At 37.7% G+C, this 26,180-nt stretch overlaps 1 protein-coding gene across 3 annotated transcripts; it reads right to left on the bottom strand.

Moving 5' to 3' along the window:
* Positions 1 to 1,830: 1,830 nt before the first annotated feature.
* On the bottom strand, positions 1,831 to 26,180 carry LOC135728147 (C-C chemokine receptor type 5-like). 3 transcript variants are annotated; one of them, XM_065246271.2, is made up of 3 exons: positions 26,032 to 26,180; positions 3,858 to 3,932; positions 1,831 to 3,777 (listed from the first exon to the last, which is right to left on the bottom strand). In XM_065246271.2, exons 2-3 carry the CDS (start codon positions 3,902 to 3,904, stop codon positions 2,697 to 2,699), a joined length of 1,128 nt encoding a protein of 375 aa, XP_065102343.2. In that variant the 5' UTR covers positions 3,905 to 3,932; positions 26,032 to 26,180; the 3' UTR covers positions 1,831 to 2,696. The 3 variants fall into 3 exon arrangements, with proteins under 3 accessions (XP_065102343.2, XP_065102341.2, XP_065102342.2); XM_065246269.2 differs by having other exon boundaries at positions 1,832 to 3,777; positions 3,858 to 4,062; positions 26,032 to 26,173; XM_065246270.2 differs by having other exon boundaries at positions 1,832 to 3,777; positions 3,858 to 4,017; positions 26,032 to 26,173.

The raw sequence follows: 26,180 nt of genomic DNA, 5'->3' as shown, positions 1-26,180 counted from the left end.
CATCTACATCAGGATTCCACAGTGGATTACCCCGTCTGAGAACTTTGGATTTTCCACCTTCCATCTCCGCCTGTCATCCACCTTCAGGGCGGCGTGTTTCATCCCTCTGTTGCGTGTGGTGACTGTGCTGGTGTTCTCGACGGTGTGCGTGGGTGGCTCTCTCTCTCTTCGGATCTGTACTGGACCATCTTGTAGCGCCGACTCACTCTCTCCTACTGTTGGGAGTGCATCATTCCCACAGTAGTGTTTTCATCCAGAGTGAGTCGAGGGTGTGTGCCGTGTGTGGATCTTACCAGTGACTTTGCTCTCCAGCTCTCTAATTCTTTATTTTTCTCAATAAACATTGTTAACTTGCACTTGACTCCGAAGTTTTTCCTGACAAACACAACATAAATTCTCATCAATTTACTATATACAAGTAAAATTGACAGTCACATTAGTTTAAAAGATATGTAGTGAACTTACACACTACCATTTAAAGGTGCAATTTGTAAGATATTTGCAGTAAAATATCCAAATACCACTAGGCCAGTGTTATATATTTTGTCCAACTGATTACTATCAATATCTATCATGTTTTCAACTACTTGTAAATCGTGAGAAAATTTAACAACAACATTTAACTAGACAGAGATGCTGATCTTGCTTGTGTTTTACGCGATGGGTGAGTTGTTTTGATTCGTAACTCTTCAAAAATCGTATGCTATTATATTGATCACAAGATTAGTGTGTAGATTGTAACAGTGCGTCTTCCCGTGGACGATATAATGCACATCAAGAGGTATTGTACAGCAAGACACTTACTAATAGACTTTGGTCTATCAGTCTATCATAATTTTACATCATAAAACTCACAATAAGATTTGTACTGTCAATACATTATGTGAAAAATCATTTTAGATTTTAAGTTTGAATACTTAATTATGTGCTGCTGGGTTAACACACCATCGAATTTGGACTCATACTGTAACATCTATGACTACAAATTTCGTTTTGAACATCAAATATAACCTTACTTAATCAAACGCAACATTTAGAAGACTTGATTACCTTATCCATCAACGTGATTTCTCATTCGCGTCTAATTAATGGCCATCAGCGGTTGAGTTAAAGACTACAAATCCCAGAATTCCACGTTGCTTCAGAGTGTCATTAATCTACGTCATATGTTGTTATTGCCGTTGTGGCGCCATCTAGTGGCGAATTCTACGTATTCCATCTTTAATGGTTTTAGGTCACTTGACTGAAGTGTATTTTTATGATCTTGAAAAACATTTTGATCTGAATGTGGAAAAAATATAATTGTTATTTAGTAAAAAACAAAGTAAATTTGAGGCTGAATAATACAGAAAAAAAGAAAGGAAGAGCCCAGAATAGATGTGATAGACTACTTCAACACTGTTTATCATCTCGGAGACAGATGCTGTTAGATCAAAAGACAACATTACTGGAAAATTTAGACAAAGAGTGACTACACTGAAGATGCTACAATATAACATATTTAGATTAATATTTTAAATAATTAATCCCATTGTTATATTTGTGTTATTTTACAGTTTTGATGAGTTTATTATTTGTTGTTATTTGCCTCTTATAACAGTTGGTGGCAGTGTTGGATAAAAGTTCATGCACATTGCAGAATATAATAACTTGTATAATAACTTGTCAAGACTACAACACTATTTTCTGTTTTGGTAGTATGACGTTACATAAGATTACATGCACTGACATGCATTAGGTTAACCCATGGCTGCAACAACAACCCAGCATTTGCTAATTTTTTGTTCAAAAACATGTGAGATGCAGAAAAATTGTTAACCTAAATTGTGAGAAGACCAACTTGGACCAACTATTGAAAAAAATCTTATCCATGTTATTTTGTTATATTAGTATACTTTACCAAAGATATTGTAAATTAAACTGAATTATAATTCAATTAATCTCCATCCAAAGGCATGTAAATATATTTTAACAGACATCCTCACGAGAAACAATGCTCCTAAACTCCTTCTAGATTTACTAAGTTAAATAATCTATGAAACTTGTTGATTAGTTATTTGGATCTACTTGGTGTTATAAAGATTACCTCAAGTACTATAGAGCACTGGTTTCCAAACTTTTTATTTTGCGACCCACCCAAAATAGGTATAATCTGTCCCAGGACCCAACAACATATTTTTTTAAATAAAAGAGGGAAATATTTGAGAATATGTGAGACCTACAAGTGTATCCCGAACCATGGTTTAAAAAAAGAGCATACTTTTTGTAACCTATTGTCCTACAATGATGCAATTTTAGCTTGTAAATTTTTTTTTTATGTCAAACAATTATTGAAGTCCCATCTGTCATTGTGACTTTGGACTGAAACAATCTCTTAACAATCATTCATTATTATTGAGCAAAAACACTGAATAAGACTAAAAACATAAGTTATTTAAGGCTTTAAACACATATCATACAGTTTAATCATGGTTGAGATCATATTTCTAGCATGGTTGAAGAAAGCCAAACAATACGTATTGAAGGCAATTACACAACTAAGCATCTTTAACCAGCTATTTACATCCTACTCTGACCAGAACCATAAACATTCACTTACAGAATGCCAAAGTAAAATAACTCACAAAAGGAATGTCAAATTTCCTTTAAACTATCAAGCAAGTGCCTTTTTGATGATATTTGGGGATTTATTTCATTCACACTACTGTAGTATGTCTGTCAACCACACTGGCAGTCTGTGAATAAACAGATCCTGTAGCCTGTGTAAGGTATCTCTTCATGAACTGAAATCTGCTGATGGGTGTTTTGTTCAGGAGTCTGAAAAGGTGCCTCCTACATTTCTGTTCTACAAACACATAGAGAATGGGATTCAAGCAGCTGTGTGAGTAAGCCAAAGCTTCTGTGATCTGAAGACTAAGAGTGATTGCTTTGCTTTTATCACAGGATGTCTCTATGAGTTTATTTAGCTCCAATGCTTTCACAAAAGCTGCAATATTGTATGGAGCCCAACAGCAGAAGAAGACAACCATCACTACAATGACAAGTCTCACGGCCTGTTTCCTGGAAGGGTGAACTGTTGGGAGTCTGTGAAGAATCATTGAGTAACAAAATACAATTACACACAGTGGAATAAATAATCCCAAAACATTCATCTTAATGATACCAACAGTGTTTGCATAATGGTGAGAGTTGTGATCATCTGTTGGATAAGACTGACAGTATGTTTTATTATTGTGTTTACTGATTTCAAGGTACATAAGCTCAGGAAACGAAGCTGCAACAGCAATGATCCAGATGACCACACTGGCTAAGATCCCATATGTCTTTGTTCTGACTCTCAAAGCAAACACAGCATGAACCACAGCTAAATATCTGTCAACACTCATCAGTACAATGAAGAAAATCCCACTGTAGAATCCAATGTGATAGACGCCTAAAACTATGGTGCACATGGGGCCTCCAAAGACCCACTGATCTCTGGCATAGTGAGCCAGGAACGGGAGAGAGGAGACCAGCAGGAGATCAGCTAAAGCCAGGTTCAGAAGACAGATGTCAGTCATGCTTCTCAGCTTTACACCCATCAACATCACCCATAACACCAGCAGGTTACCCAGCAGACCCATCACGAAGAACAGAGAGTATAACACAGGCAGGATGTTGGATGCATGAACTCCATAATCACAGGATAACACAGATGGATCAAGACCTTCACTGTAGTAGTCACTATAGTCGTATAAGGGAGTGATGTTTGGTTCATCAGTAATTGGTCCATGCAAACTTGACCAGAAAAAGAAAAAATATATTATAAGTGAAGCAGAACAACGAGTAATAACAATTTCTATAAGATAAGGTCTCACCTGGACAATTCATGTCCCTTCAGGTAATCGAGACTGGGGGCAGCCATCTCTGTCCAAAGAGGTTGTGAAGTGGTCCTGTTTATTACAAACCACTGTTTTCACATAAATTATGCACAGAAGTGTGCACACAAAGATGTGTTTGCAGTGAAAAGGCCTTGCCCTGCAAAGAACAACTCAAGCTGTTTCACAAAGTGCAGGAGGACACCTATAAAAAATGGTTAGATCTTTGTATTCATTCTTTGATTTAGATTTGAGGTATATATTAGGAGTGGAAGTTAATAGGGTGTTAATGGAATTCATATATAGTACAGGAATAGAGTATAGGATTGAAACATTTTTAAGGGCAGTTTTGATTCGGCAGGGTTCCGTGTATAGGCTGGAGGTGCTGGAGTCGCAGCGTCAGCTTACCGTAAATCCTCTAATATAGGCCCGGGCCTTTATTTTACTCAAGCACATCGCGGCCCAGGCCTTTATTGGAAGGAGGCCAGAATTAGAGACAGGCCTTTATTTCTATTTGAGCAAACGGACTACCAGTAGAATTAATAAAAACGAGATTTTGTGTCAATTTGAACTTATAAAATACTAGGTTCATTTATTGAAAACGTACAGTTACCATATAACATTATGGTATGCATACAGAACATTTACAAAAAATAACAGTAATTCAGGCTACCGGCAAAAACATAGCAAACATAACGGTAGTGCATTTTAAACATTTAACCATACACTGTGATAATTACCGTAGGCTATTCATAACAAAAGGCAACTTACTGGTTTAGACCCCTTACCACTCCAAAGTTTAACCATCCTCAGATTTTTCAATTATAGTCCTATGTCATGTTGTTGTGTGTCCGGTTTCGTTTGGTTTAAAGTAAAAAAAAAACAAAACAATTCTGTTTAATCCTCCTCCTCCTCCTCCTCAGTTTCCTCCTCTTCATCTCTCCCTGTAATTTCCTCATCACTTGCGCTAGCCTCTACAACAAGTTCATTATTATACAGTTCCTCTTCGTCCTCCTCATGTTCCGCTGCGCGTCTGTTCTCTTCCTCACGCAGGCGGGCAGCAGTCAGAGCCTCTCGTCCAGCAGCGCAGGGCTGTAAAGAACGATACATTAATAAACAATACATTAATTAATTCGTTTGGCGTTATAGCAAGGCACAGTGGACAGGCTCACTCACAAATGGAATTTATCTAATGGTAGAGAGCGACAGGAAAAGTGAAAGAGAGAGCGAGTGATAGTGATAAATGTGAGTGCTAATTTCAACATACCTGTCCCTCTCGGAAGCACAGTATGAGGTCGTCCTCACTCCCGTCGGGTTTCACAGACTGCCCACACACTTTAAAGGACTTAATGATCAGGTCTTTGTCCAGCTTGTCCCAAGCAGCGAGAACCCATTCCACAAGCAGACGGCGAGATGGTGCTTTTAGGTTCCCTCCACTTGTGTATTGCTTGTCTGCGTCCCCAGCCATCCACTCATCATAAGAAGCATGTAAGCTCGCTTTGAAGGGCTGGTTCCACATGACATTGGGGGCTTGGACATACTTAGTGCAGCCTCCTGGGATCACCGCGGTTGTGATGTTGTCCGACCTCAATTCCTGTTTGGTAGAGGTGCTGATGTGACAGCGGTAGGCGTCCCATACCAGGAGGCGCGGGCGAAAACTGAATTTGCCTACCACTGATCTGAGCCATGCCGTGGTCAAGTCGTCATTCATCCAGCCGTTGGCAGATGTGGCAATGACTGCTCTTGAGATCTCTTGCTGCATTGCCTTCACTTCACGTATGGCCCCCCGGAAGACTACAAAAGGCTTGAGTTTAGTGCCATCAGCCTTGGCAGCAAGGACAACAGTGAGGAGGCTTTTTTCATGGCCTGTTGTTTTGAGCGCAACACTCTTCGTCCCTCTTACGTCAATAGTACTGGGAGACACCATATCGAACCAGACGGCTGTCTCATCCATTGCAATTATGTCGTTCTCTGAAATTAATTTCGAGACGACAGTCTTGCTCACGTAGTCGACGAATGAGACAAGTTTCTCTGTGAGGAGATCTGGGTCCTTCTGAGCCATTGTAGTGCGACGTCGCAATGCGAAGCCATTTCGGTTTAAAAACTTTTGCAGCCAACCCCTGCTAGCCACAAATCGCGCCCCTCTATCACTCACTGTAGGGTAGATTTCCAGAGCCTTGTTTCGGATCATTTTCCTCGACACTCGGTTATGACTGTCCCTCATTGAATGAATCCACTCAGAGAGTTTTGTGTCCAACTCCTCACTAACCTTTTTTCTCCCTCCTCCTGGCAGTCTTGCTCTCTTTTTGTTTGCCGCGGCTAGATCCATTTTCTGCTTTTTCCAGTATCTTATTCTTTTCGGGTCAATGTTAAAATGTTTAGCAGCTTGCTCCCCTGAGTGCGCTGCAGCATATTCCAGCACGTCGTCTTTGAACTTAATGTCAAATTTCCGTCTCCTCTTTGGCTCCGCAGCTGCCATGGTAAATAATGGTGACTGAAGTCTCACGTGCGAGTCAAAAGCGAAGTGATTGATTGATTGACATGACCAGGCTACCGTAGCGATGGGTTGGATTCATGAGCAAACATTGCCCCCCTGTGGTATTTGCATGTATGACAAGCATAATGTTGTGACCTGCCAAGAATAATGTTACTTCTAATAATAGCCCCGGCCACTATTAGAGACCGGCCTTTATTTACCTCCGCCGACAACGAGACCGGCCAATGTTAGAGACCCGGCCGCTAATGGAATACAGGCCAATATTAGAGGATTTACGGTATACTGAAATTCTGTTTTTTTTCTATATATGAAATGAGGAAATAGATAATATGGAACAATAGGTGGCGGTATGTGCTCAGTTCACCAGTCCGCCAGTACACAAAAGAAGAAGAAGAACATATTGTGAAGTATTGTTAGTTGTAACTGCATTACCAAGCCTTCTCATTTGTTTATTGTTTCATGTTGCCTTGTTCATGTTATGACCTGTTTGCCTGTTCCTTGGATTACGTCTTTGGATTACCCTTTTGTCTTGTTTGGCTGGCTTTATTAATAAACTTCTGCACTTGGATTCTACCATCAGTCTCAGCACGTTTCAGAATACTTTGCCTACCCAGAATCCAGCTGAAGTTTGTTTTACCAAGACCATGGATCTAGCAGATGGATTAAGTTCTATGCACCAGGTAATGGATCTGTTCAAGATTTCACTGCTAGATTTTGGAGTTTGGCATCTCGGACACTGGTTGGGACTCGACTCCACACTAAACAAATTTGTACCTCTGGATTATGACTGTTTGTTGGCGGATTTTGTGGGTGCAGTTTTACGTGCTGCCATACCCTTGGATGCCAGATTTGTCAAGCCAGAGACTGTACATATAAAGCCAGCTCAAGTCCTGCCTATTTTACCATAGACAACTAATACCATGTCTGGCTCCAAGATGGCTGCCACCATGCCTGTCCCTAAGATGGCTGTTAGGGATGTCAAATTATGCAATTTCCCATATTCGATGATCATTTAAAAATTAACGATCAATCAATCGAATAACTGTTAACAGTAATAGTGCAATAAGCCATTACAGCAGTGGCATATAGCCAATGACATAAGTGTGCGTAAAAATGCCAGTTTCCTTACGCAAATTAAAAGATTTTATTTTGTCAAAATAACATGCTAGTAAAATGAGTGAATGTAGTTGGTGTTTTGATAAAAATCATCAATTTAATCTCGTAATGAAATATAATAACTAATAGACACAGTAAACCCCGCCTCATAACGGGCACTCCGCACAGTCGAATGAAAGTCCGTGCGTCCATGACAAAATAAAAGTTTCATTATCATCAAGTGTTATTTTTCTAGTTGTTCACCTAGATTTCTGAGTCGTTGATACACGGCTTGTTGTAATAATATCCAAGAAACACACATTCGTACGCAAAGCGCGAAAATGTGAAAAAACGAACTGCGAGCATGAAGAGAACGAGCCGACTACAGCCAATGTTACTACTATATTAATTCATAACGACGGTCCGGATTTAAATGCAACTTCACCACCGGAAAATAAGGCTTAACGTTAAACCTTTTGGAGAGTGTTACGGCCGTTAAGAGTCATATAATACGGCCAACTTTTATTTTGAAATGTTTTTCTCCCCATTCTTGATATCTCACTTCTATCTCATTCTTAGGTCTGTGATTGGCTATCCATCATGTCAATCATCATCATCACTTCACCGTTACAGCCAATCAATGCTCACCTGTCCTTTATAAAAACCCGGAAGTCGCGTAAGGACAACAGTGCAAGTTTGGTTGAAGACAGAGAAGAACTGGATCGGAGGCGTGGAAGCGGTTGGCAAACGGCTGGATTGTGACTGGTGTACGGATGGTAGGAACTGACGTAGATTCCGGTAGTGATCCGGAAATGGAGGAGGATAGGTTTGAGGAAGATAGTGGGGGAAATTCAAGTTTAGGGTGGAATGTAGTCAAAACAAAGAAAAGGAAGAAAAGTCGTGATTTAATGTCTGACTCGGAAAGCGACAAGGGGAGTCAACTGGCACAAAGGAAGAAGAAGGAGTATAAAGTTATGATAAAGTTTGCTACCGACTCTGTGAGTAACATCAACCCTTTGAAATTAACAAAAGCAATCAAAGAAAGTGTAGGGATTGTAGAGAATATTAAAACTTTAAAGGATGGAAGATTGTTGTTGTTTTGTAAAGATAACAGGCAACAAAAAGCAACTTTGGGACTTAAATCAATGATTGGTCATAAAGTAGAATGCTCAATTCCTGAAGAAAGAAATTGGATGAGAGGTGTAATAACTGGAATCCCTTTGGATGTTTCAGATGATATGATTAAAAGAAATGTAAAGGGAGCAACAGTTAAGGAAGTAAGACGATTGAAATGCTTCAGAAACAATGAGAAAATGGACAGTCTTTCAGTTATGTTGGTCTTTGATGAGTCCAAATTACCAGAAAGAGTATATTTGGGATTTGTCAGCTATGGAGTTAGAGTGTACATTCCTCCTCCAGTAAGGTGTTTCAAATGCCAAAGATACGGGCATGTGGCTGCTGTATGTAGAGGCAAGCAAAGATGCGCAAGATGTGGAGGCGATCATGAGTATGGAAAATGTGGACAAGATAAAACCCCAAAATGCTGTAACTGTGGGGGAGAACACAGTGCAGCTTATGGAGGGTGTGTGGCAAGGAAAGATGCAATTAAGGTTCAAAGTGTGAGAAGGGAAGAAGGAATATCCTTTGCTGAAGCAGTTAAAAAAGTGAAGCAAACCCCCAAAGTAAGTTTAGCTGAGGAGACCCCTGAGAGGATGCAACCACAACCAAGTAAAGTGCCAACACCAAGTAAAATAATTGAATTGATTGAAGATAAAGTGTCATTCATAGCTTTTGTGGCAGAAGTGGTGAATTGTTCAGCACAGACTGAAAGTAGATCCGAAAGGATTAAGATAATCATTAGAGCTGCAGAAAAATATTTGGAATTAAAAAACATATCAGTTGAGATGATCAATGAGAGACTTTTGATCCAAGCAACAAATAGTCAGACAGCATGTGGGGGCTCATAATGGCTTTTGTAATCTTGCAGTGGAATGCAAGAAGTTTAATTGCGAATGGGCAAGAATTTAAGCATTTTATAGCAAATTGTGAAGTATCCCCAGATATTATATGTGTTCAAGAAACGTGGCTTAAACCTCAGTTAAATTTTTTGATTAATGGATATGAGTCAATTAGGAAAGATAGGAATAAAGGAAATGGGGGTGGAGTAGCAACTTTTATTAAACAAGGTATAGGGTTTAGGAAAGTGGAAGAAAATAATGAGTATGAGGCTGTGGTAGTGGAGGTATGGGAAGGAAATCAGAGTATTAGGTTAATAAATTTTTATAATCCATGTGGTAAGCTAACTAAGGATATGATGGTTAATATTGGAGGAGTTGGGAATTTTAAAATGGTGTGGTGTGGTGATTTTAATGCACACAGTACTTTGTGGGGGAGTTCTAGTACTGATAATAATGGATTGATTATAGAAGATATGCTTGATTGGGGAGAGCTTGTATGCATTAATGATGGAAGCTACACAAGAGTAAATTTGTCTCTATGCAAATATTCTGTATTAGATTTGACATTAGTATCAGAAAATTTAGCTCGAAGATGTGATTGGAAGGTATTGAATGAAAGTACTATTGGTAGCGATCATTTTCCTGTGTGTAGTACAGTTGGAGTAGACTTAATAAAAACAGTAATGGAAAGAATCCCTAGATGGAATTTTAAATCCGAGAATTGGGAGTTGTATAGTGAGATATGCCAAAATAAAATGGCTGATATTAATGTGGATGTCTTGGAAGATATTGATGTTTTAAATACAAAAATCAGTGAGGTTCTTAGGAGCACAGCAGAAGAAGTGTTTGGCAGAAAGAAGGCTTGTAGTAGGAGGAAAATTGTTCCATGGTGGAATGAGGAATGTAGTGTGGCAATAAAAGTAAGAAACAAATCACTTAAAATAGTAAGAAGATCTTTTAGCTATGATGATTTTATTGTTTATAAAAAAGCTCAGGCAGTTGTAAGGAGGGTTATCAGGACAGCAAAGAGGAATTATTGGAGAGAGTTCTGCAATAATATTGGGGGAAATATTGAAATCAATGAGGTTTGGAATATGATCAGAAAGATGGGAGGAAAACAAAGGAAAAATTGTATTCCAACGATAATGCATAATAAGGAAGTAGTTGTGGCTGATAGTAGGAAGGCAGAGATACTAGCACAAACATTTGTGAAAGTACATAGTAATGAAAATTTATCAAATGATATGTTGAGGATAAGGGAACAGAGTGTGAGGAAAAACCTACATATATTGGAAGTTAAGGAATCAACTGGAGATCCATTGGATTATGAATTAACTTTGTTTGAGTTAAAAAGAGCAATTGCTGGCACCAAACAAACGTCTCCGGGTAGGGATGAGATATGTTATGAAATGATTAAGCATTTATCGGATCCCTCATTATTTGTCATTTTAAATATGTATAATAAGGTATGGAATTCAGGAAAGCTTCCAATGGAATGGAAACATGGAGTAATTATCCCAGTAGCAAAACCAGGAAAAGATCATACGCAACCCAGTAGTTATAGGCCTATAGCTCTAACTTCAAATTTATGCAAAATTATGGAACGTATGGTAATGAGCAGGCTGGTTTATGTTATTGAGAGGAGGGATATTTTCTCCCCTTTTCAAAGTGGGTTCAGAAAAGGGAGAAACACAATGGATTCTGTGCTGTGTTTGGAAGCTGACATAAGAAAGGCTCAGATTAATAAAGAAGTTGTGGTAGGTGTATTTCTGGATGTTGAAAAGGCATATGATATGTTGTGGAAGGAGGGACTTTTAATTAAGTTGGATATGATGGGAATAAATGGTAAAATGTATAACTGGATTATGAACTTTCTGTTAAATAGAACTATTCAAGTCAGAGTGGGAAGTGCATATTCCAATACTTACCAAATTGCAAATGGAACTCCTCAAGGGAGTGTCAGTAGTCCTATTTTGTTTAATTTGATGATAAATGACATTTTTTCTCAGATAGAACCAGGGATAGGAAAATCCTTATATGCAGATGATGCTGCAATTTGGAAAAGAGGTAGGAATGTTAAGTTTGTACAAGAAAAGGTTCAAAATGCTGTTAATCTGATAGAAAACTGGGCAAACAAATGGGGCTTTAGGCTCTCTATGGCAAAAACACAAGTCATTTGTTTTTCAAAAAAGAAAACTAACCCTACTATAAATATTAAAATGTATAATGAAATGTTGGAGCAGAAGTCAGTTGTTGTGTTTTTAGGAGTATGGATGGACTCAAAATTGAATTTTAGTGTACATATACAGAGAATAATTGATAAATGTAAAAAGGTGATAAATATAATGAGATGTTTAGCTGGAGCTGAATGGGGAGCATATCGGAAATCGCTCAAAAGTATTTATGTGGCACTTATTGGAGCAGCTATAGATTATGGTAGCATGGTCTATAGTTCTGCCTCAAAAACTCAACTGGATAAGATTGAGGCAATTCAGAATCAAGCGTTAAGGATATGTTGTGGAGCAATTAGATCATCACCAGTGTCAGCACTTAATGTTGAGATGGGGGTTATGCCACTAGGAATGAGAAGGATAAAATTGAGAATGAGATATTGGGCAAACATAAAAGGTCAGTTGGAGAACCATCCAGTTAAAAATGTTTTAAGGGAATGTTGGGAATATAGCCAGAAAAAACTAACTAGTTTTGGATGGTATATCAATGAGGAGGCTAGAGATATAGGGATTAGTGTTTTTAATATTGCTTCTAGTGTGGTGCTGCCAGCAATTCCCCCTTGGTTTTTTCCCATGCCCTCTATTGATATGCAGTTACACAAAGACAAACATAATGAGGAGAAAATCCTGGATAGCATAACAGTACAAGATTACATAGATCATGTATATTATAGTGCTATCCAGATATATACTGATGGATCAAAAGATCCAGATTCTGGTACAACATCTGCAGCAGTATTTATACCTCTATTTAAAGTCAACATTTTGAAAAGAACATCAGATTTCATCTCAGTATTTACAGCAGAATTAATAGCAATTATATTAGCATTACAGTGGGTTGAAGAAGTTCAACCAATCAGATCTGTTATATGCACAGACTCTTTATCTGCAATTGAAAGTATAGCAAGTGGTATTTCTATAGCTAGACAGGATTTAATTTATGAAATACTACAAAGTCTTTTCAGAATCAGACAATTGGGAATCAGTATTTCTTTCCTTTGGATACCAGCTCATATGGGGGTGACGGGAAATGAAGAGGTGGATAGTTTAGCTAAACAGGCCATACAATTTTCAGAAGTTGATATTAAAATTGCATTAAGTAAGACCGAGATAAAAAGTATAATTAGTAAGGAGATTAGGAATAAATGGCAGAAGGAGTGGGACAGTGGAAATAAGGGTAGACATTTATACAACATTCAAAGAACAGTAGGTTTGGAAAGAAGAAGCATTGGAAACAGGAAGAAGGATGTTTTAATTTCAAGAATGCGCATTGGCCATTGTTTATTAAATCAAAGTATGTTCAGAATTGGGAAACACCAGACTGGGTATTGTGGAAAATGTGGCTCGGAAAAAAAGGAAACAGTTGAACATGTATTATTAAAATGTGAGGCTTATGCAAGAGAAAGATGTAAGTTATTTCAAGCTTTAAGCGAGTTGGAAATGAACGTTGTGTCTATGCAAGCATTATTAGGTGATTGCCCAAAGCAGGTTAAAGTATATGAAGGAATAATTAATTTCTTAAAAGATACTTTTTTAATTAACAGGATTTAGGTCACTACTACCATAACGTTATCCACACTCCAATCCAGTAGGTGGCGGGAATGCACCATTTAAGTTTGGTTTGCCAACTGCCATTAAACTTGAGAAGAAGAAGAAGAAGAAGAAGGACAACAGTGTACGCTCTGAGTTCACCCCTCACGCTACCTCTTGTTTATCTCGCTCTGATTGTCTGAGTAAATGTTCTGATCACAAAAGTAATGAAGTGTTTCTACCTGTGTAAAGAGTGATTCGACTGGTTCTTCCTAGGCACGGAGAGAAGGGAAAAAGGTTACATTGTCACGTGACATACATTTCGCATCACCTAGTTTATTTCTGTTAGAAACACCAGGTAAGAAGCGGATGCTATTTTTGTATTTATGTTTGGCAGTCAGTGTAGATTAATACTCGATTTTTATTTATGGTTTATTTTGTTAGATAAGATTTATTAAGAGTATAAGCTAGAGTGTGTTATGTTTTGATTGTTTTATTGCTTTGGCTCCGCTCTCGTTTCTCTCTCTCCAGTGTTCTATTATTTTTGTTTATTTGTCAAATGTTGTAAATGTCAAATTTTCACGCCATTGTATGGTGTTTATTACTTTTTTTCAAGAATGTATATAACTTATATTTCACTAAAGACAATGAAATCATAATATCTGACTCTGTCTATTTCATTCCATCACACAATTCCAACAATACTTTGAACCTGGTTATTACATCTGTTTTCAATCTTTTAATAATATTTTAATCTAATATGTTATTCCCTCTCATACCCTGTTAAAATCATACGGGACGTAACAGAGAGAGCGGCTTAAAGATTACGAGTGGCTCTGCTATGAAAACGGCTCGATGTTACAGTGTTTACTGTAAATCCTGTGAAACGGAGTTTGCAAGTAAAACGGCGTTGGTGGCGGAATCCGCACATTTTAAGCGCGAGACCTTGCTTAAACATGGCGAAAGTGCCAAAAAAACAAGAAGTGTCATGACAAATGTGTTCATTATTGATGAGACACTGACCTGTCTATCAAATAGTGTTTGATGATGTTTGTGCGCTTCCTGCTTGAGGGACATCCGACAAACATCCTTGTTTTCCATGTTGAGGTGGAACATGACAGTGTCATGGGCTTGCCAGACCTTTGTACTAGATTAAGGTCTGAGTGCATTTGGCAAGACCATGACAGTACTATGTTCTGTGTGGGGACACGTGGAGTTATATTGTGTATGTGGCTTCCATGTGTTCCCACTGTCTTGTCGCTGTCATGGTCTTGCCAGACCTTTGTGTGAGATTCAGGTCTGATCTCAGAGGACAAGATCATGGCAGCATTGTGTTTTGTGTGGGGACACGTGTAGTCACATCATGGTTTGGTGTCACGTGTTCCCAGTGTCTTGTCACTTTTACCCTACTCCCTTATGTAATCTTGTCTTGAGTAATTAATTATGTTCACCTGTTCCCCATTTGTGTTGTGTCTTTATAATGCCCTCTCGTTCTCTGTCGTGTGCTCGTTCGTTCGTCCAGATTCAGTGTGTTTAGTTCCCGTCATCCGGGTTGCCTGAATCTCATTCTCAGAGTCTTTTGTTATTTTGTATCTCGTGTTTGTTCCTGGTTTTGTGTTACTGCTTCTGTGTTTATCACCTGTTTTACCCCCACGTGGGTTTTTGTGTTTGTTTATTAAATAAACCTTCAGTTTATTTTGTACGTCTTGTCTGCGTTTGGGTTCTCTTTTGTGTTAACGAACCGTGACAGAACGAACAATCCTATTTGAACCCAGCGGACATGTACAGCCGTTTGGAAATACGGGGCAGGGGTTCCCGTCCAGCATACGAGTCGGGTTACGAGTTTTATGACCTGCTCGTATGCGGACCCGAGGCTAAGGCCAGGCGGAAACCAGTCGGGTCTGTCCATCTTGTAGGCTTCCCTGAAGAGGGTCTTTGCTTTCAGTAACCGTGTTTGTATTTTCGGGATCGGACCCTCTCAGATCCACTGCGGATGCCATTTCGTTGCGTTAGCCGCCAGCCTCGTCTCGAATAAGGTTAAAATGCCAGTTGTGTGTTTGGTATTGAGCATCGTTGTGATCATGGCTAGTTTAACTTCTTTGCGCTTGTTTAATTTTTCACCAGCTGTGTATCTGCTTTGCGCAGTAGCCGCACACACATGCTTGCTTTTTCGACAATCGTTAAGTTTTATCGATTTAATTCTTATCGACAATTAATCGAAGATCGAATAATTGTTAACATCCCTAGCTGTTACCATGTCTGCTCCTGTTTTCATGATGGCTACCGCCATACCGCCACCTGTTAGTAAGAGGGCCGTCTCCACGACCACACCTGCTTTTCAGAGGGCCGTCATCACACCTGCACCTATTCTCAAGATGGCTGCCACACCCAAGCCACTTCACAAGATGGCTGCCACACCTGAACCACTTCACAAAATGGCCACCTCACCAACCTTTCCAGATCATGTCAGGACCCAACGGTTGATGTATAGTCTGGTGGATACCCAGATGATGTCTGTATGGGCGGTTGGAATCCCAAGTCCAGTTATGTCCAGTTCTATAGTCCCTATGGCATCAGAGGTATGCCCTTTGAATTCTGTGCTCCCTGTATTTGCCATGGCCCTGTGGTGTGTGTGGTCTGTTTTCTCCTCGTCTATTTCATGTGGTGATTCTCAAGCCCATGAAACTGAGTCATGTAAATCACCAGAGTCACGTGAGTTCTCTGCACTTCCTATTACTGGTGAAGGGTTAGAATCTGAGTCCCCTGAGCTTCTTGTCTTGACCAAGTGTGCTGAGCCTAAGTTTTTCTGAATTTCCTGTCTTGACCATAAGGCCTGTTTCTATGTTCCCTGAGTTTCCTGTAGAGGCTGAGATGGTTACCCTTGATTTCCCTGTGTCCTGTAGGTCAGCAAATATGGTCACTCCCAAGCTACATAGACTCTTTGCCCTTGTCAAGATGGCCGTCTATGAATTCTTTGTCCTGCCCAAGATGGACGACTATGAACTCTCTTCCTGTTCCATGATGGCCATTAATATACACTATAAACTCTCTGCCTGGCCCAAGAAGACTATTACCAAACTCAATGTTTTATCTGCCTTAAATAACCTGTCATTTGCTAACCTGGCTATGCCAGCCTCTCTTTCTACTGTCTCTGTCTCCAGGTCCAGAGCACCACCCTGGTTTCCAGCAGTGGTAGTTCTACACAGAGGCCAAGGGTGGCCCGTGCCTCTGTAGACATGTCCCTGGCCACCCCGTGCTGACCAAATAAAAAAGTATAAATTTATTTTGATTTTACACGCGAGCGTCAAAAAGGGGAACTAATGTGACGCAACGTTCTACACGGGCAAATTAGAGCAGCGCACCCAACCACTGTAGCTGGCTGCGGGTGCTGCCTGTTGTGAATGTGTATGCAGGTTTGGGCAATGGTAACGACTCTAGCTCACTTGACATTGGGACACTGTTCACTTGTTCTCCTGTGACGTGGCTGCTTAAGCGCGTTGTGATCATTTACAGATGTTACTCATCAACAACCGGCAAAACCAACATCTCGCTAACTTTTTAAATAGGACATTGTAAAAAGCGCTGTAATTATGCTCTTACGTATGCATAGAATTGGAGGAATATAATTAAATGTTACTTATAAAAATGTTTACAATTTAAAATAAATATTATTTTAAATATTGATTAGATTGTGGTCCCTAACTGTCTAGCAATGTGTGTTTATATGTAAACTAAAACAAATGTTTTTCTTTATAAAAGTTTGCATTTCATAAAGTTTATTGAGTAGGCTCGCATGTTTTTTGGTTGGAGGGCTTTAGAAAAGGTCACTTGATTTTCGGTAAGGGAACATAGGGACCATCGATGCTCAGTTTTTTGCGAAGCATGGAATTTTTAGATAACTAACATTTCGCGTAATGGCGTAGTGCCCTGACTGAAAAAGGGAGCTGATTGCACCTGCACTCACTCTTATTTATATGATTGTAAAGTAAAATAAAGTTTACGGGGCAGTTTCCCGGAAAGGGATTAGACTTGTCCTAGACTAAAATAAATGTAAGAGTTGTCCAAACTGAAAACAACTTGCAATACCATATCTTAAAATACATCAGTGCCCTTTGTTTTGCTTCAAAATGCACACAAGTAATGTTTTTTGTAAAGCATGTTTGTTCAAACTAGTTATATTTCCTAATTAAACTAAGGCCTAGTCCTGTCTTGAACTAATTCCTGTAACCACCCCTATAATCTTTAAATATCATTTCTTGCCATTTTTTTAATGTGCCCCTCTGGTGAAACACTGGCCCCTCCTTGGCCCCCCTAGTGAAATTTGTCTAGAACCGCCACTGGTTTCCAGTGCCACATGGATTACTGGGGTCTCCTACGCCTAATGCCGATCCTCCACTAAAGCCGCCTTTCCACTGCACACGACAAACGACGGCCGATAAGCCGGAAGTCATTCATTTCCTATGGAGAGTCGCAAAGCGGATGCGTGAGGTGCCGACCATCTGCGGATGCTTAAATATTGGATCCGTTTTGACGGTTGGATGCGTTAAAAAATGTGAACTTGTGCGACTAAACCGCATGCGATATGCCGACCGGAAGTTATGTTTTTCATTGTATTCCAATCACAAACTGTGTGTGAGGTGAAAATGATTAATCCTTTTGGTTTAACTTTATTAGTTACACTTGAATCTTTAAAAAAAACACTATTGATTACTGATAATAAATACATTATTAATTTAATTTGTGTATGTAATTATTTTAATCTTGTCTTTATATGTTCTCTCAAAAAAATATTGGCAATCTTTGTCATATATGCATAGCTGTTTATTGTTTCATTCATTTGCATTGATTTATTTATTCCACCATGGTAAAAATATTAGAATGAAGCCTCTTGCGCTGGAATGAGCTTCCCTCCCATATACGATTAAACTGAAACTTCATTACGACTGCCACTAGGGGGAGAACTCCGACTGTCGTTTCCGTATGTCGTGTGCAGTGGAAAGGCGGCTTAAGTATTTTTTTTTGGGGGGGGCGGGGTACATATACATACAGGGCACATATAAACAAAATAATTTCCACAGTATTCTTTTTCTAATAAAAACATTTGTTTATGTCTTAAGTGTATGTATAGATTACAGTCAGAAACCAGTCTCTGCTTAAAGATTAACATACTGTGTCATAAATGTTAATCAAACAACCCATGACAAAGACACAAATCCCAGGTGAATAAAAATTATATTAAAAATATACTTTAAAAAAGTGTACTAAGTATATTTTCTAGATTTTGTACTATTTTCGTCAAATCCAAGTATAGTTAAGTGTACTCAATTATGTATTAACTTCAACTTAACACCTATTTGATTACACTTCAAGTGTAAATAGTATGCTAAAATGGAACAACTTTTTTTAAACTTCAAGTGCACTAAAATACACTCCTGAAAATCAAGATTCATGAGTAATTAAGCACACTTACAGTACAATTGCATTGTATTGCCATTTTAATGGAAATACACTTAAAAAGCCATTGCAGCACAAATTATAGTTGCGTTTAAGTACATTTTGTGCATACTGCTATCATACTTATAATTAGTATAAACTATGTTAATTTAGTATGCTTCTGTAATATTTCAAGTGCTCTACAAATGCACTTCCTAACTATTTTTAGTGCTTTTAAAGTGTCCCACTATGACAATAATAATGTTTTTAAAGTGAAGTTCAATTACAACCTAAATATCATAAAGACGTACTTTCAGTGCAATATTATTATAGTGTATTTTTATATTTTAAGTATATTTAATTTGTACTTTTATCCCCATTTTGTTATACTTAAGCATGAATATTGCAATTACACTACAAGTGTATTATATAAAAATTCAGTTCAAATGCACACAAACAGATTACAAACTGCATTTCAAAAAAGGATCTTTATTATTGACACAAAAGTAACACACAAAACAGATATTGGCAAAATGGGAACCTTAAACAGTCGACTTTCTTTGAAATGCCGGGAAGAGAACAATTGCGAACAACTTGTACTATATGCACATCTAGCTCTGATTTGAACTACTGGAGGCCTTGTAACTGGCATTGTTGCACTTCCTCCGTAGAAGGTCCCGGATCTCTGCCACCTCGATGTTGGGAAATCACTCCCTCTCTGCATCTGTAAAACAGGAAAGAGACATTTCAATTTTATTTATATAGCGCTTTTCACAATTTGTAGTTGTTTCAAAGCAGCTTTACATTAAAAGAAGCAGGGGAAACATAGAAAAATCAACAGACAATATAAGTAGCAAAATACAGCGGCTATGAATAAACTTTACAAGCGAGCAAATTAATAATGTCTCGTATAAAAGAGGGTGCTAAGTTAAGCCAATGTTGGTTGACTCCCCGAGGTTGAAAAACCCCTAGGAGAAAAACCTCAGGGAGGAACAAAAAGTCCTAGGAGGAAAAGATATACACATATATATATGGGATGTAAACGGATAAGGAGATTTAGCGGGTTCCGTCGGTAGTCAGGCATCGGCTGGGCATCACGTTGAAGGGCAGCCAGTAGATCAGTGGTGTGTTGACCTCCACGGCAGCCGGAACTGGTCCGTTTGTCTCAATGTCCTCGGGTTTGAGGACGAGACAGGGAGAGAGAAACAAAATCCTATTAGTGTAGGGGCCATTCACATGTAATGCAAGTGTTACACAGTGTTGTGTTTTAATATATGCTCGGTTCCAGACAGGCTAGCTATTGCGGCATTAGTAAATTACCTAGACAAGTTATGTGAATGCTTTGTTCTGTACAAGCTAACTTTTGCGAGATAAGTATAATATACTAGTCAAAATATGTGAATGCTTTGTTAAAGAAAAAATTCTTAAAGAATAATTCCGGTATTAAACACTTTGAGTCTCATTTCTGGTTTGTTTTGGATGAACTACAGTGTTGGTCACTGAAATTTTGACAATGGGTCATGTCTTGACTTTTTGACTTGTTTAGAAGCGTCTCTTGACTGCTTCAGAATGGAGGTCAAGGGCCATGCACAAGCATGTCATTAAAACAACACTTAACGTTCATTTTTAAAACCGAGTGGTTTGTGGTTTTCGTTGATGATTAAAAACAAGTAGTGTAGCAAAATACAGTTTCTGTCGTGTTTTATTTGGCATTTTGTAAAGTTCCATTGACTTCTCTTGGAAATGAGACTCAAAGTGTTAAATGGCAGAATTATCCTTTAATGCAGTGGTTCTCAATCCTGTTCCTGGGGACCCCCTGCTCTGCACATTTTGTATGTATTCCTTATCTAACACACCTGACTCTAATCATCAGCTCATTAGATGAGAGCTCCATGAACTAAGCAAAGTGTGTCAGGTTAGAGAGACATACAAAATGTGCAGAGCAGTGGGTCCCCAGGAACAAGATTGAGAACCACTGCTTTAATGGACCATTTCACCCGTAGAAACATTAATCTTTATTGAAAGGGTCTCATATTTGTAGTGGAAATGTAACATACATTTCGAATTTGGTGCCTATTTGACTGAAAAAGGGGTGTTTGTAGTCTCACCCCCTCAACAAAGATATTGGACTTCCTTCTTTCAATGATGCAAAATGATGATTTTTACATCATTGAAAGAAGAAAGTGCAACACTGAAATCTGTATTTCTCCTGTCTCAGGAAATGATGCACGAACATTCAAAAACATGACTGGGGTTCTAAAGATACTAGGCTTAAAGGAATAGTCTACTCATTTTCAATATTAAAATATGTTATTATCTTAACTAAGAATTGTTGATACATCCCTCTATCATCTGTGTGCGTGCGCTGCGACGCTTCGATAGCATTTAGCTTAGCCCCATTCATTCAATGGTACCACTCAGAGATAAAGTTAGAAGTGACCAGACACATCAACGTTTTTCCTATTTAAGATGAGTAGTTATTTTGGTGGTACAAAATAAAACGTAGCGCTTTTCTAAGCGGATTTAAAAGAGGAACTATATTTTATGGCATAATAGCACTTTTGGGAGTACTTCAACTCGCCTGAAAAATCCGCTCCCCTTCTTCCTCTCATAATGGGAGAGGGAGGGTGTTACTGCGCCGAGTCGAAGTACTCACAAAAGTGCTGTTCCGCCATACAATATAGTTCCTCTTTTAAATCTGCTTAGAAAAGCGCTATGTTTTATTTTGTACCACCAAACTTGCTCGTATAACTACTTGTCTTAAATAGGAAAAACGTTGATGTGTTTGGTCACTTCTAACTTTATCTCTAAATGGTACCATTAAATGAATGGGGCTAAGCTAAATGCTATCGAAGTGTCGCAGCGCGCTCCAGCGCTTACGTGCACGCACACAGATGATAGAGGGATGTATCAACAATTCTTAGTTAAGGTAATAACATATTTTAATATTGAAAATGAGTAGACTATTCCTTTAATACAAATGGGTGAAGTGTCCCTTTAGATTTAAAGTGATTGACTGTGTCTGATTCACAGACATCAGTTGGCAAATCATTTCAGAGCTTAGACACTTTTGATATTCTAGGAATAATTAAGAGACCAGAATTTTGCGACCGCAGTGTACGTGTTGGATTGTATTCTGATATTAATTCTCTAAGATACGAAGGTGCTGGGCCATTTAAGGTTTTATAGGTGATTAATAGTATTTTTAATTGTATGCGATATTTGACTGGTAGCCAGAATGACATGGGCATGAATTAAAACAAGATTAATGATTAAACTTACATCATTTTAACACAGAAACCTCTTCAGCATCAGCAAGGTCGACCACATGGTACATGACCTCTGTAAACACAAACATGGATAGACATCATATTAAAAAAGAAGGCAATCATACAACTTTAAAATATATTTTGACTCCAAGCTTCTTTACAACAGCATCTAACGTTAACGTTAGTTTATCTTAAACTTAACGTGAAGCTGGCTTAAGTTGGTTACTAAACAGAATAAAGCTATTAAAACAGGCTTGCAAAATAAGCAGCATCTATCAGAACTACAGCAATGAGCTTTTAAACAACAAGAGATCGTCTATATCGTTTAAAATAGCAGAAAGAGCCATTTGCTACAGTTAGCTGAACATCTCCAACACAAGTAATCTTGCAGTTTTATTTAAGTTTTAAACATCGAATTGATTCGTTTATCAGGCATTTTGCATGTAACTTTGCTCACTGAAAAACCGCATGTTGAACTTACTAACGTTAAGTTACTGTGTACCGTCACAGTGATGTTTCCTGTGTGTGCTTTAAATTAAAACACTTCTCGCATAAAGACAAAAATAATCACAGTGAAGAACAAAATAGGAACAAATACGGAACAGATCTGCGCGATGTAGAGGAATGAAAGTCAAACTTACCTCAGCCGTACTGTTTAGCATGAAAACGAAAACCGAGTCACTCAGTAGCGGTTTGAATAATGCCGTTGATCCTGATTGGTGGGAATGAATGGGTGGGTGCAGGTGCATTCTGGGAATTGAAGTCTTTTGGCCTGGCGTTCACATGCTGCAGATGTAAATTTGACTACGAGTTCCAAGATGCATTGGATGTTTCAAATGTTTTTTTTTTCTTCATTATTTTGGATCCTCTGCTTGCACCTTATGTACTTTTTATAATCTGCGTTTTCACACGGATTTGTTCTTTATACTTTATCAATAATAAAAATATAAAATATTTTTATAAAATGTATAACGTTTACAAAACATGTTTAGTTGACAAACATGTTGACAGTTATTTTCAGTGATGCTCAGATTTTCTTAAATAAAAAAAACTTTATCAATTAAATCACATTAGCATAATAATACATGTATTTAGTAAACGCACTTGTAGATATATAATGTTTTTATCCAGTTTTTATGTTATGTGTGCTGCCTCGAACCTCCCACCCAGCTTTGAAAACAGAGACAGCACCTCTGTCATTAACCCTTCACACCTCACAACCAGCACTCCTCACATCCAGCTTTGAGGATTCCTGGAAACTTCCACCAGTTCCTATACACAAGGTTTCTGGATGTTTCACGAGTTTACTTCTGAGTACGTTTCCAAGCACTCTGCCTCATTTATCTGGCAAACCTAAAGTTTAGCAGGGATTTCCCATCCGTATTTGTCCGGATACAGCTCTTTTGATGCAGTGTATACATTTTATTATTCTAACGTATTTTATGAAAGTACTCTGATATGCAACTAAAAATACACTTATTTTAGAGTGTACCGTATAAAGTGTACAGAAGTCACACTTCTAATGAAGTGAGATCATAGTACACTTTAAAAAAGTAAATTAACAATTAATTTCCAAAAAATATACTTCCCATAAGTATATTGAATTGTCACTCTAAGTATGTCAAATTTAATACACTTAAAAAAAATAAACTTCTATACAATTTAAAATACATTGACAACAAAGTACACTTTCAAAAAGTACATTTAAAAAATAAATTAATTACTGGTAAATTAGTATACTTATTTTTCTGGACTCTTAAGTTGAACTTAATTACATCTTTTTTTGAAGTATACTTTCAAAAAGTACAATTAAAAGATAATTGAATTTCTGGTAAATTAGTATACTTATTTTTGGACTCTTAAGTTGAACTTAATTACATCTTTTTTGAAGTATACTTTCAAAAAGTACACTTAAAAGATAATTGAATTACTGGTAAATTAGTATACTTATTTTTTTGACTCTTAAGTTGAACTTAATTACATCTTTTTTGAAGTATACTTTCCAAAAGTACATTTTAAAAATAATTGAATTACTGGTAAATTAGTATACTTATTTTTTGGACTGTTAAGTTGAACTTAATTACATCTTTTTGGAAGTATACTTTTAAAAAGTACATATTAAATACTCTTTAAATTAAGTACAACAAGTAGAAGCATACTTGTTTTATACTTCATGTACTTCAATCATATTTCTAATACACTAAAGTATACTACTTTTTTACCTGGGATAGCTCTACAAATAATAATATATTTAATTTATACAATAAAGACAGTGTTATGATTCATTTAATTTGATTGCTGTACCTAATGGCAATTTCAGACCTCATTAATGTACAACTTTGTTCTTTTTTATAAATGTTTGCAATTTCTTTATTTGTTATTAGATTTTTGCTGATCCAGAAAAATAATCTGATCTGCCTCAAAAACTGTAATGTGATCCGAACTGTGAGATTTGTGATCCGTCACACACCCCTAGTAAAGATAGTACACAATGATAGCCATAAATGCAATTGTACTATTTTTTTGGCATAATAATTTCTTTCGGTGTTTCGGTTTTCGGCCTTGGTTTCCTTTTTTTCGGTTTTTGGCCAAGAATTTTCATTTTGGTGCGTCCCTAACTGAAATGGATCTTTGTATTGGGTATTTGTATTGGTTCTCTATTCTCGCTGTATGTGTGTGTGCTCCTCAGCTGCAGTGGGAGAGCAGAAAACTGAACAAAACTCAAACAAAACTGTTTTGTGATTGATGGCGACGTGCTACGCCCTTTTTTGTGTTCGTATGGACAGACAAATTGCCCATCCCTGGAATCATGTTGCGTCTAGACACGGTGTGGTTTATGTGCATTTAGTGACACATTCACTAGTGAGAGAGATGTCGTGGAAATGTATTAATGAATCTTTCACCAAGCATTCACGTAATTTAATGACAAACCAAGTAGCTCGACCAGAATCATACTAAAACTTCTGTTAAATCATGTTTAGCATATGCAAGCAAACTCTACGCTAAAATAAACTTGTTTTGTCTCCATGTCTTATCCTTTCACTCACGACCCACAGAACTTGGGCCTGATGCTAAACTTTGTACGGTCCACCAAATGATGACCACTGCTAGGTGATGAAGATCTGTGCCAATCACAGCCTGCGTCTCAAGATAAATATGACAATACCAGACCCTCCTCTTCTGACCAAATGCTCAACATCATTACCACACAACAAAAAGTGGGTGGAGTATGCATAATGATCCAGCAAACAATATAATATGGACTTTTTTGGCTAGCAATAGCCTACTATTGACTTTCATTTTTACAGTTAGTAAAAATGTTATGTTATTCCCATTAATTCTTATTCCCTGCTGTCTCTCTGATGTTTGTGCTAAAATCTAATGGTTTTAATGGTTTCATGTAATTGATGTCCATTTAACGACTGTCTTTGCCAAATTTTATTATTAGTGTATTCAGTATTGAATCAGTTATTTAACATCCATATCTCATTTGGGTTATGATTTGTTATGTAAGAGACAATGTATATCGCAGAAATAAGTCCGACAGTGTGATTAGGACCCGACGCAAAACGTAAATTATCATCCTGTATTGTCCTGCTAATTTCATTTACCTCATATGTAATGTAAGGAACACTAAATATTGATTTGAAATATTTCATTTGCTATTTTTTAAAGAATGCAGACCTTCCGCGAGGAAAACACGTTTAGTTTTTGACAAGAAGTTCAAATATCACGAACACACTTTTTGGTTTAATCATTTGTAAATATAATGTCATATATGTTAAAAGACTTATTTATATTATTTTTGTGTAATATCAAACTGTACCTGTCAAAATGATTTGCAGCATTCGAGTAAACTTGCGTTATTAGAGTCAGGCGTTGCTGGTAGGCAGTTTATCTAACAGCCTGCTCCCTGTACATTATCCAGCTTATTATACGGCGATTTAACTCATAAATAATCTAAGGAACATTAAATGTTCATAAGAAATATCTAGCATGCTCATTAACGAATGCAGACCTTCCCTGTGGAAAACACGTTTACTTTCAGTTTTAAGATGAGACAAGTTCAAATGTCACGAACACTATTTGGTTTAATCATTTGTAAATATAATGTCATATATGTTAAAATACATTTTTGTGTAATATTAAACTGTAGCCTACCTGTTAAAATGATTTGCAGCCGTGTGTTATTGGTTTTGAGTAGTTATCTGGGTGTATTCCAGAAAGCGAACTTTGGGTTGATCAACACCAAACTTGCTTACTCAGGGTATGTTCCAAAACACAGTTTAAGTTCAATCAACATTCTGAAA

The sequence above is a fragment of the Paramisgurnus dabryanus genome, chromosome 13 (assembly GCF_030506205.2).
Source record: "Paramisgurnus dabryanus chromosome 13, PD_genome_1.1, whole genome shotgun sequence".
NCBI classification, from domain to species: domain Eukaryota; kingdom Metazoa; phylum Chordata; class Actinopteri; order Cypriniformes; family Cobitidae; genus Paramisgurnus; species Paramisgurnus dabryanus.
This window is presented reverse-complemented; position numbering and strand designations above follow the sequence as displayed.

Excerpts from the sequence above, each read along its gene's own strand:
- LOC135728147 (XM_065246271.2), bottom strand. The coding sequence starts at position 3,904 with ATGGCTGCCCCCAGTCTCGATTACCTGAAGGGACATGAATTGTCCAG. Across the intron at positions 3,778-3,857 it reads AAGGGACATGAATTGTCCAG|TTTGCATGGACCAATTACTG; the intron begins GTGAGACCTTAT and ends TTTCTGGTCAAG.